Raw genomic sequence first — 12,787 nt, 5'->3', positions numbered from 1 at the left:
CACCAACCTGTTTAAAAAACCACGCATATAGAAAACCAGCGAATAGATCGGGCTCAGCGAGCGTACGTGTGCATGTGAAGCAGCCGATGAAAGACGACGATGATATTTATTGAGCCTGCTCGCACCAGCTGGAATCGATTGAGAACCGTTAGGTGAAATGAAAAATGCTTCAAGAAAATAAATTCAAAATGAGAAAAATTTTCATACTCTCTTGTGACGTGGTGCAACGAGAATCATATGGCAGAAGAAAATAAAATAAAAACAATATTTTCGACATACTTTCACTTATAACTTTACTCGATCTTTGTTGGCGTTCGGAGCTCAATGATGCAGGTGGAACGGTCCTCAAAATCACTGATTTTCTTGTTCTCTCTCCCTCTTTCTTACTACTGACCTCTTTGGCTAGACGCTCTACTGTAACCCATGCTGAACAGATAAAACGATGAGCTGTTTACTCCAAAACCGAAAACGCTACCGAAAACTTCCGATACAATAAAAAACAAAGCTAGACCCGCAAATGCCAGACAAAATCCAATTCCGTCACTAGCGAATAGCAAGAGGATTCACAACCGCGCATCGCTAAAAGGCAACCCCAAAAGGTGCTCCGTTTAATCTGGTGGAGAGTATTGTAAATATCTAGATGTAATTAAATCCACCAGATCCCCTGCAAAGTATGCAGCAGCTCCAAAGCGTATTTACCCGGTACGAAATTTGTTGCCCCCCGGTTTGACCAGTCTGGTTTAATTTATTTTTATTGATTCCCTTGCCTCTTCTATCGATTTTGAGCGCTACTCGTGCGATTCAGTGCAGCGAAGAATGACCACAAGAGCCGTGACAAGATTTATCTCTGTACATACACGTTACATAAGAGGAAATGGGAGGAAGTATTACCGATCGTTTGGTGAGGAGAAGCACGTGCAAGCGAATGAACAGCGATAGCAACTGGCAGTAGCCCCTATGCGAACCAGATCATCGACACAGGGAAGTTTAATCAAAAATGAAACAAACCCTTCTCCACCCAGCAAGACGGGACATGGCGGAGCTGCACATGGCGAAAAAGTGCAACAACCGAAAACATGGCAAACACGGCCACGTTCGGTGTGACAGAAAAAAAAACGAGGCGAAAAAAAAATCGACTGAACCCGGGATCGGTTTGCTGGCGCATAATTTATGACTGAATTTCATTCGAAAGGCAAGTAATTAATTATGAAAATTAATGATACCTCCCTCTCCGCTTCGGCTTCGGCACCTTCACCTTCGTTCCTGCAGAACGTGTAGGCGGCCAGTGAAGGGTTATCGTGGCCCTGGCGACCGTGATTACTCGGTTACTTGCGCTCTTGCTTGCTGTCTCTGTTTTGCGCCGGTTCACCTTTTATCCAAAGGGCACTGTTTCCGATCTTCAAAGCTTTATTGAGCCCGCGGTTGGGTTCCCGTTACTTTTCATCTTCTTCTCTTTTTTTTGTTCCATCGATCATTTCGTTCATCAATTTGTTGTTTAAATTTTTACCAACCCTAATGCGCCATTTTCACTTGCTTTCATCCCACGCTTTCGTTGGGGGTTGCCTTTTTTCTCGCGTCCGTGCTTTAAATACCTCCGCGCACTTGTACAAACAGTTTGCGACGGTGCTTTTTGGTGTTTTTGTGGCTGGAACCGTGGGAGCTTAATAATGAAGCGCCCTTTAATAATGAACATGTACTATGTCCTTTTCGTTGTTCCCGTTCGTTCACGATTTCGTTGTTTTTCACTCTGCACCACTTCGTTTTCCAATCAATCGGACCGCTTTTGAAGGGCGCGAAGTGAAGCTCATTATCGATGTGTTCACTCGACTGGAGCCAGGTGTGATTTTGTGTCTATTAAATTCGCTCTACTAAGACATTTATTTCGATCAGAGTGCCTGTTTTGGATATCATTTTGAATGCAACTAACGTAATCCACACCCGTTTGAACAGAGTACGGAAAATCACCAATACGAGGCTTGTATTATACAGACTGTCTACCAGAGTCCCCTTTAACTGTGCGCAAAAGCTTGTTTTAAGCTTCATCATCCAATTTCTCACAACAAGTGGGACGACCATCAGTGGTGGTCCATTTTCCGTTCTGGTTGGTGTGCATGTTAGATGAGTAAAGAACGAGCGGTTCAGCTAAGCTACCGGGGGATAGAGGAGGCTTCATACGAAATAATCTGAAACCGATGCTATAAAATATATACATAAACAAACGCAGCATGAGTGAGTAATTGACTTGAATAAATATAGGTAAAATGAGGTGTTACGGAGCTGGTGAATAAAAAGTAAGAAACGTAAATCAATGACGCAGAAGAAGCCAATGCAAACCACAGCAAAATCCAAAAAACAAATGATAATAATAGTAGATTTGAATTCCAATAACACAGAAGAACAAGAAACTAGAGAGAGACAGAGAGAGAGAAAGATAGAGAGACAGGGAGAGAGGAGCAGAGAAAAAGCATTTGATCATGTCGTTTGATGTGATCGACAACTCGAGCATGCAAACCTGACACAGGAGAGATGAAACCCCAAACGCAAAAGAAAAAAGAAATAAAAAACAAACTCCTACATAATCATAAGAAAAATCGGAAAACCAAACGTATCAAAGCTGTCATATTCATCTCGATATTCGATAGTGTTCTAAGCGCTGCGCTGTACATATTGCGTTAAAGGTGTTACAAAGCCCAAGCAGAAGAAAGAAAGCCAACCAAGGTGAAAGAGATGGGTCGGAGAGAAATAACAAAATTGTTCCAATAAATCTGATCAAGATGACTAAAAACCAAGCCCGTTGCATAGATTTTGCATGGAAATGAGAATTTCATGGTCTTCGGGGGTGGGACATTTTCACGCTAGTGAATCCTTCCGCCGCGCTTCCACGATCGGTGGCATTGACAGATGACACCGGTGCGACGACCCGCAACATTTCCACCATCGCCTCTAGGCTCCCTGGACCGATCCGTCCGAAAGATGACAATCCTTATTTCACCCGTTGATAATCTTCTCCGTTTCGGATGGCCGACTTCGCCGGGGCCCGGAGACCGACTCTGACAGCGTAACAGGTAGCGTCCTACCGGTCAGGTCGCGAAGCGAACCAGATCGAGATGAGCTTCTTTTTCTCTCACTGCTTTCAGCCTCGTGCGCCAAAGCCTGTCGTTCACCAAAGCCGGTGTCCTGTCACAGCCGGAAATCCTCGACGAGTTCCATCGCGGCGTCTCTGGAGCTGACCAGGATTTCCCATTGTTTGAGGATCAGATTTTACCGAGCAACGTCCGGAGCGGAAGGCTTAGCACCACCGGACAGGACCTCCGAGGTACAGTCGAATGCGCAACCTGTGCTATAGGTTTCGCGCCAAAAAAAAGAGGACCAGAGAAAATCGAAACAGCCCGCAAAAAGTGCCACTCTTATGCGACCTCATCGTGACCTCGTCGTTGTCGCGTTCCAGCGGGTCAGCAGCCGTTTCGTTCCGTTTGCTCGGCTGTCAGGGTCCAGCTTTGATCCCATTCGCCACGGTCATGGTTTGGGTCGCCGGAGATACTATTTCAATCTCATCATTCCGCCCCGCCATAGCGCAGGGTGTGCTTCACCGTTTGGAATGACGATAATCTGCTCCGCCGGTCGCTCCGTTGTCCTGTGTCATTTGGTTGCCCTATGGCTGTTTCGTTTTTTTTTCATTTTCTTCGTTCACCGTCGTCGCTCATGCTTGACGTTTCAGTTTCACCGCGTCAAACACTCGCACGATCATAGCCAGGAAAAGCCGCCGACGAATGGAACGAATCTGACGGCAATGACAGCTGACAGCGGCTGGCAACGATCAAACGGCGTGTGCACTAACGCAACCGAACGTCAAACGTCAAGCCGCTCGCGCTTAACTTCATTCCAGCGCTAGTAGGCGATGTCAGACGAGGAGAAAAAAAGACGTCCTTGTCCAGTGAGACAAACGGTGCGAAACGTTTGCACACCAAAAGTTCTTTTTTTGTCATTCCAATAAACAACTACCCCCACGGCAGCTTCCCCATGGGCCACAGATCGATGTTGACGTCGTAAAAAAAACGAAACAATGCACCCCAGCTGCCGCGTTTGACAGGATGCGCATTGGGACTTCATTCGTGCACTCTGCGAAAGGCAGCTTCTTCTTTTTTATTTTACCCCACTGCTCGACCAATCCAAAGAGTCAACCGTTTGCTGCAAAGACCTGCTTGGTGGGTGAATAATTTATGCCCCATCGCTTAGTCTTCCACCCTGCAGGGGAAGACCGTCATAGTCCCTGCTGGTGGCGGTACGAAACTGAACTGAAGGCTAAAAGTTTTATGACATCTCCGTTCGTCCCGATTCCCAGGCTCCATCCATCAGCCCGAGGCAAGGCGGAGTTTCAGTACGTTTCACGGAGAAAAGTGCATCGGCAAATGTTTATACTAAATCTTAAATCTGGTTCACTCGCCGACAGAAAGAGGAGGCAAAATACACACACGAAACGCCTCGGAAGGGCTCGTTGAGACCGCAACAAAAAAGTTGCTCGTGGGCCTGGAAACTTAACCAGAGCACGTTCGTCAAACGGAATGGCTGAATCGAAATTACTTTGCTGCGATAAGTTCGTCTCGCATTTCGACGAAGCCGCTTTGCCAGCATTCCAAGCGGTATTCGAAAGCATTTAGCGTGTCCTTGAAAACCACCCCCCACCGATGGGGTTTTCCCATCATCCATCTTTGAAGTTCATATTCCCAGCCCGCCCACTCACAGCGCGGTCGCTCCGGTAAATGCAAGGGTATCAGTTTTATCATCTGGAACGTCCCGGTTATCGATTTCAGAAGCATCCCACAACTTTCCGGTCGATCCACGCCGGCGGCACGGCGAGTCGGCCGGAATTAAGTTACCGTTTTCGGCACAAATTCCCAGCCCGGTCGTTCGTCACGGGCGGTTCTCATAGCAAGTTCGATGCAGGACGGACGAAGAGTCTAAAATATCGATTACGCATCGACCGTAATGGGCTGCTAACGTGCGACGGACCAGAGGAACCGAACCGGACGTTGGCCTACTCCGTCCTGTTGAGCCGTCAAGCCGGTTAACTCACCATCGGTTCGATGCGTATCGACGTACCATTCCAAGGAGACTACGGCCTGAATATTCAACAGTTTGCCGAGTCGTGGCATTCGGCAGGCAAGCGAAAAGGTGTCCAAGACCCGGCTCAGCAACAGTTTGCCAGGTCCAAGGATCCTCGCTCGTCATCCACGCCCGAATGCTGGTCAGTTTCCGCTTTCGGAGTTCAATAATTTCATAAGCAAACTTCACCGTCCGGGTACCGAAATGAATGCCGAGTCGGGAGCATGCTTCCATCTTGCCCTGCCTTAATGGGGACGAAAATTACCCAGTTGCTAGCCCCCTAGTGGAGACCCGCTCGTGGGAAGAGTATGAAAACCGTAATCGGAACGAAAATCGAACAATTAAGCTCCCAAGGGACGCCCATTTTCCAGCCACCGTATCAAGGTTCATGCGTTACCTTGATCCCATTATTTCTCCGTTTATGTCAAACTCTCGGGAACGTTACCACAGCGTCATCCACCATCCCGAAGCCAGACGGCGCTCGTATGTGCGCATTAAATATAAATGTCAATTCTAAACCGATTCCGTGTGGGCACCCGGGTGGCCATATTGATCCGTAGGGTGAGTTCGAGCGACCCAGATTGGCCGCGAGACAGATGATGCAACCTATCAGAAGCCATCCGTCGTGGGTTTCCATCAGCGGGCCCTTGGCCCTGTCCCGGCTAGACGTCGCGTTGATGTTGCTGGCAGCGTGACAACAGTGCGTTTGATGTTGTGGAAGCCACCCCCACGCGGGTGTGTGAAATACGGGAAGATGGATTGAATTTAACGTGAGCCTGATGCCCTCGTACAGCCTCGTGATGGAAAGCATTCCACATGCCGAAAGATACCACACAGCACAACGCTAATCTTGTTCCCAACTGGTCTTTGCGACAGTAGAGACAAGTCGACATACTAGAGACAAGTGGTAGAGCAAACTTACTAAAGAAGCACTAAAGCGAAGTCGTCATTTTTGTTAAACATGTAGTGCAAAATGTAAAAAAAACATTTGCAGGCATTTGTTCGCAGCACCTTCAATACAAAACAAGTTTCGCCACCGATCGGCGAAACGTGCGAACAGCACTGTTACCGAGGCGTTAACGAGCCATGGGAGTGCGTTGTCGACGGCAATCTTTGGCCGCGCATTAGGTCGGAGATTTATCGCTCCGTTTTTGACAATGTTTGAATAAAATATTATCACGCCGTCACAGCGCACCGATCGCATACGATTAGGTGCGTGCGAACGGCCGTGCACATATCCTTCCAGCTTTGCGCCAGGTGCGGCATGCGGTGATATCCCATGGGGAGTGTGGTCTTCCGTTTCGATTACGAAAAAAGGACCTCGTATACCGGGACGGTTGGCTTGGACGGACGAGTAGCCCAGCGGGCGAGCTAAGATAGCAAACCCACGTGGAGAAGAACGAAACGCAACGAACCGAGCGTATCTTATCGTAGGGCGTTGCGACGAACCTCACCTCGATGCCGGGACGGCAAGTGTATTAAGATAAAAATTTGATGGATCGTTCGCCCACCGGTCCAGGGATTGTGGCGCGTTTGTGTCTTAATATCGAAGCCGAATCCGGGTGCCGGGTCGAACGATACGATGCGGTTCGGTGTTCTTATGGTTCCTTCGACCTGGTTCTGGCCGGTGCACATCGACACCCGGGCGAGAGAGAAAAGCCCTCTGGCCAGGGATGATAATTCCCCGATAAAGGATACCTTGATGAAGTTTTGTTTCGAAGGAGCGTTCCCGTCCATTCTCCGACCGTCGCTCGTCCTCCCGAGACACGAGAAAAGGATTGGTCGAAATGAATTATGCATTAAATTTACACCTTCTCGTCACCTTCTCGCCGGACTTTTCCGCCGACGTTTCACCCGGGGATGACCTTCGATCGCATCGACGGATGCGCCCGGGCCTTCCTTTGCCTGGGTCGGGCATTATTAGGTCGATAAATATTTGGACAGCCTCCCAGAGACCCTCCCGGAAGGACCATCCGAAGGAGAAAGCGAAGCGGAGCGGAAAAATATCACCCTCAGACTCGTGGAAAACCGGGCTTCGAGAGCTCGGAACGAGGGGACCAGCGACCGGTATCATTTGGCAGAAATTAGAGAATCGATTAGGGCCTGGAATCGAACCTGGATCGTCGGAGTACGCGTCCGTACGAAGGAGCGTGTGAAGCTAACGAAGATTTAGGCAAACCATGGAAGAAACCTCTTGTGGTACTCCTGGTAACTTTTCCCGCAAACATACGTGCGTTCCGGTTGATTAACTGATGCCCCCGGAGAGCCTGGTTGCTTTTTCTCACGGATATCGTAGCCGAAAGTGGCAGGATCTGCATGAGCAGGGAAGCTATAGTATGCTCGAGACGACTCGAGTTGGCTCATGTTTGCCTTGTTGGTAGCAGCACTGGAAGGGAGTGGAACCATACTTTGACGGTGATTGTTATTTAATTCGCATTCATCAAGGGACCACCCACCCGATAATTCTCCATTAAATCTTCTTTTCCTTCGAGCGCACGGGGAGCATTTAAATCATGTGGGGTTTTTCACACCACCATGCATGCTTTCAGTTTGTTCCGCAAGAAGTTTGGCGCAATTTTCTTTGCAACGCCAACTAGATCCATTGTGGTGGGAGAAAGAGAGAAAAAATGCTACAAAAATCGGTACAACATGTGTAAAAACAAATACCCCCCCAACTGATCCGACACATGTTTGTGCACTTTCCAAACGACACGGTGCCAGGACACCCTTGTTTTGAGAATTTAATGCCGCAACGTGACGCGAGTAGCCATGAATCAAACAAATGGCATGTCAAGTACACTCGGTTGCCTTTGATGTAATGAGATCATTTCAACTGGATCAATTCAACATGGCTAAAAATGTGTCGGCCCAGCCAGCTGCACTGTTTTCTGTTTTTTGTTTGCTTTCCGAATGAATACCGTCGTTGCGCAATTTGCATTCAACTATCGATTCAATGCCCACGAGCTTCGTTCCCTCGCTATCCACGTGGAGTGGAACGATTCGATCGCTTATCGGTTAACAGTTCATTGAGGCACTAAAGTAAAGGTTAACCTGCTGGTGTTAATTACAGCCCATAAAGAATTAAATGTTGCATGCATTTTTCAGCGTCGGCGCTGTTTCCCCCTTCAGAACTAGGTAAGCATTATTTGAATGTAATTATCGGTGAGTTTTCAACTGAACAATCCTGTCATTTTATGCAGCATCCTGGCTGCATCAAGCTCCTTCGAGTGGTTTGTAGTAGTAAATTAAGGAACAATAACTCGCTAACTTATTATATCCAATTAGCCATTTTTCGAAGCCAAATTCGTCATAAATCCAGCGCTCGTCATAAATCACTCGTCAAAATTAATAAAGGCAGTTTTGAAGGGCCACCAACCGCTTCTATAACGTCGCGTGATTCTTGTCTGCCTCGAAGAAGGGTTCTGATGGCCCTCCACGGTTCGATTCGCTCGTTTATTCACACTTCAGCTAATCTGCCAGCAAAGCCCACCCACACCTACCGAAGGGAATCTAAATTAACGTGTAAAACAAGCAGCAGGACGAGCTCCGTTGTGGGATGCTAGCGATGCGTAGCGTAACCCCACACGGTATCACTTCCGGTCACTGGTGTGCATACATCGCGCCATTCTGTGTGATGGGCGGATCGCTTCCATCGCCTTCGTAAACCGGAACCGAAAGATTAGCCGTTCGACCGGGGAGGAACTGCGGCGAACCTCCGGACAAATTGAACCGGAACAAACCATCTTCCGGTGGGCAGCTGGGGCTTGATCCAACCCACAGACCGGAAGGAAGTGCGGTCGGGTATCTCAATTTCCGGCTGTTCAATTGTCGAGCGGCGTTTTGATCACCTGCGTGCCAATATTGTCGATTGTTGGTGGGCCGTTGGATTTATGAGCGGCATTTAAGCCGCACCATAAATCATGCGACACGAAACGGTGTCCTACGGCGGGTTCACTCGTTCGTTCCAGCTGACTTGTCGGTCCGAAATACTGGTCCTATGGTGGGCAAACCCTTCGAAGCTGCGGTTGCGTTAGGCGCGATAGTGGCCCTCGATGGATGTTCATGTGTTCTGTTTTTTTTTGGCTCGGCCTTCTCAGGTGTAGAGCCCTTTTTGTGCTTAGCGATTGAATTGGACGAGTAAAAAAATGCAAAACGAAACGATGCGTCTAATCTTCGGCAACCAGCACCATTTGCTCGACCAACACAAATGAAGTCTCTGATCCCGTCAAAGACATCCGCCGGTCGTAATCGGTAGCGTCGAACGGGTCGAAGGACTTCGAGAGGGCAAGGCAAGTGAAGAAAAAAAAAGCTCTGGACCGATCCGAGCCTGCCCTTTGCCGGCTCGGGAAGTGGATGGCATAAATCATATTAATATAAATTTATTGCGGGTAATGTATGCAGCTTTGAGGGAACCCTTTCCCAGGGATGGCGTTCATTCCGCAAGGGCCTTGCGATACGGTGTATCGCGGAAAGGTGATAACAAACCACGCATTCTGTAAGATAGGGGGCTCGAAACGGGTAAGAGTATTTCATTGACTTGCAGATTAAAACGGCAAAAGATGAAAAAGTTAACTGGCCTCTAAGCGAGAACATCTAATTGCAACAGACGAACTCGAACTCGTTTTGAACGCTCCATTCCACACGATTGCCGCTGATTCGCAGGATATGATTAGAGAGAGAAGTTCGTTGAGCGCTAAGTGTACTATTTCTGTGATTTTTCTCATTATCTTTAAATTACAATACTTATGAGCATGTTCATACTGTAAATATTACGTTCATTTTTCCAGATAACATTTCTTTCAAACTTCACGTACAGATGGCGCTGCGTGGCACACATTCTAAGCTCATGTAACTTATTGCAGTTGTAAGGACAAATTTCAAAATAGCTCATTTTTGAATTGTATTTCATCCTTGAGGTATAGGCAATTAAATTCTTTGCAGCAGGAAGCTGCTTATAGTGGAATGTATTAGTAACTGCACGATGGAATCAACTTTTTTATAAATGGTTTGTAACAGAGAGCTTATCGAATAAGGCACGACTCTCTTTTGTGATTGGTTTTTCTAAAAAGCAAGATTTCCCGTTTTAACACGTATCAAACACTTTTTCTATGAATTATATGTCAAATCAGTATTTAAAAAGATTAAATCTACCTAAATTTACAAAATTATAACATATGTAACGGTTATACACCAAACCGTATTTGACAGCAGGCGCAAATCACAACACAACAAATGTCAAAACATGCATTTCTTATCACAACATTTGTCAGGTCGTGTTCGGAGTTTTCAGTTAGTTAAATTTTGAGTGAGATTTGCATATTTTAAAATATCATACAATTTTAACTTTTTCAATTGATGTCTAGCTCGACACCAAAATCATATTATTTCAGATTAAGCCACGCGTGTTATGTTTGCATCAATATTATCGACTTGTAGCAAGAGAAGAACGTACCTATATGTTTGCCGAACATAACACAAAAAATAAGAATAGAAAAGCTGAAGATAGCAGCTTATCAGGCAGTTGGCTTCAGCACACAGTAGTGTCTTTCAATTGAGAGTGAAATACAGCAGGGTACACGCATTCTATCAGCATGGCTGAAAGCAAAAAGATTACATTTCTAACAAACGAACTGCCACGGAAAATTCTTTTACAAAATCCAGAACTAGATAGTGAAGGTATATTTTCGGATGTGAAATTAACAACTCCCGATCATCTGGATGGGTTTATGTCGACGATTCATAAGCTTTCTTTCAAATACGTCGCCAAAGACGGTAGGTGAGTTGACACGCCTTATTCAACATCCAATTTAACTAAATTAATACAATTGTTCCAGCGATGAGCGAACGCTGAATTTAATGGTGAAAGTCATGAAGGGAAGCGATGAATTCCGTGAGACATCTCTGAGCAAGGTTCAGTTTACTAACGAAATTTACATCTACACCAAAGTCCTGCCTGTCTTCAGAGAGCTGCTTGAGGGTTGCGAAAGTATCCTGCCAGAGGACTGGTGCCCAAAAATGTACTATGGAGATTCAGGCCTGTTCCCTGAGTACAGCGATCAGTATGAAACAATTCTTGTGCTCGAGGACATATCCCCTCTGGGATACACAGCCGGACCACGACTCAATCTAGAGGAAGCTCATTTACGGATGATGGTTCGCAATATTGCATCGTTCCATGCATGCACCTACGCTATGCGTATTCGAAAAGACGACCGGCTGAACGAACTTATTGATGGGATCATTCCGCTCGATTTCGTGACTGATGGTAAAACATTTATCAGCTACGATGTTCTGTTTAAACTAGGCGTTGCAAGGATATACCGATATCTTGATGCCCACACGGAGGAATTGGACACTGCCAGCTTCAAAAAAGACGTTGAACACCTTCGGCAGCGATATGGTGAATCTCCAATTCAGATGATGCAGAATTTGTTACAACGCGACGAGGTATTCTCCGTAATCTTGCATGGAGACTACAACCGCAACAATGTGCTGTTTCGTACAAATAGCTCCGGTCAACCCACCTCACTAAAGATGTTTGATTTTCAAGAGAACCGATACGCGACCCCCGTAATCGACCTTACATTTTTCATGTACATGAGCATGACGAAGGAGCTGCGCGATCGATGTTGGGACGAGCTGGTCCTTGAGTATCATTGCACTCTCATCGAATCGCTGATGGCCATTTTAAAGGTGAATCGTGACGACAGATTGCTGGAACCGTATAGATTCGAACCATTCCTGGAACATTTCAAGCGACACGCTATGTACGGCGTAATGGTTACGATGCATTTCCTCCCATGGATGATGTGTCCAGAGGAGGAATGTGAACAGTTATCTTACCACTTCGCGCGAGACGTGCATTCCGAGGAGCTGGCCCACTGGACGATGGTATGTGGTGGCAAAGAGGTTGACGAACGACTGATAGGCGTTTTGCGACATGCCAGCAGCAAGGGATATTTTGAGATCGTGAAACAATAGGGTCATTTCGACTGTAAACTTCGGTTTTAAACGATTTTATTTATGTAATCTGACGAATTTATTCAGCCCTATAAGTTGTTACGATTTAATGTTATGCAAATATTAGACAAATATACAACAGGTAAACGTTTAAAACGTTATGAGGGTATTTGAAGGCAAAACAGTATAGGCAACAGCGATTGCGGATCATTTTTGGTACAACTATGTATACGTTCGTTCCTTAAATAATAAAACGTTTGCTCGAAAAATGCATCAATTCACGAAATTATTGCGATTTACTCAACCAATAGATGTATACCCGCCATCGCGATCATCTAGATTCGTTAAGAACTTGTTCATATAAGCGGGTATTCAACAACGGGTACGAGGTGTAAAAGATAAAATTAAAGAGACTAAAAACTGATCGAAAAGTTTTCGGTCCGAACATGGAATATTTTTCACAAAAGTAACAGGAGAGCATACCAGCTAAAAGGTTACATTTTGAAAATTTTAAAATTCCCAAGATCATTCGATCGATGTACACATTTAAAAAATAATATTTTAGTACAAGAAAACGACCATCTTGTTTGTACTAAAAGTTTTGAAAAGTCACTCATAGACGGCGCTTCCCGAAGCACGAAATATTTCATAATGCAACCTTGAAATGTTTCAAGCGATTTTTGAAAGCGCCATATATGGATGAGAATTGAAAACATTGTGAAAA

General features: G+C 46.0%; 1 protein-coding gene across 1 annotated transcript; it reads left to right on the top strand.

Moving 5' to 3' along the window:
* The first annotated feature begins 10,694 nt into the window (after positions 1 to 10,694).
* On the top strand, positions 10,695 to 12,322 carry LOC128721365 (uncharacterized). The gene is made up of 2 exons (XM_053815108.1): positions 10,695 to 10,879; positions 10,938 to 12,322. The coding sequence occupies exons 1-2, from the start codon at positions 10,695 to 10,697 to the stop codon at positions 12,082 to 12,084; spliced, it is 1,332 nt and encodes a 443-aa protein (XP_053671083.1). The 3' UTR covers positions 12,085 to 12,322.
* Positions 12,323 to 12,787: the final 465 nt, after the last annotated feature.

The sequence above is a fragment of the Anopheles nili genome, chromosome 2, assembly GCF_943737925.1.
Source record: "Anopheles nili chromosome 2, idAnoNiliSN_F5_01, whole genome shotgun sequence".
NCBI lineage: Eukaryota > Metazoa > Arthropoda > Insecta > Diptera > Culicidae > Anopheles > Anopheles nili.
Note: the sequence above shows the minus strand (reverse complement) of the source record. Positions and strands in the feature narration are given on the sequence as shown.

Excerpts from the sequence above, each read along its gene's own strand:
- LOC128721365 (XM_053815108.1), top strand. The coding sequence starts at position 10,695 with ATGGCTGAAAGCAAAAAGATTACATTTCTAACAAACGAACTGCCACGG. Across the intron at positions 10,880-10,937 it reads TACGTCGCCAAAGACGGTAG|CGATGAGCGAACGCTGAATT; the intron begins GTGAGTTGACAC and ends CAATTGTTCCAG.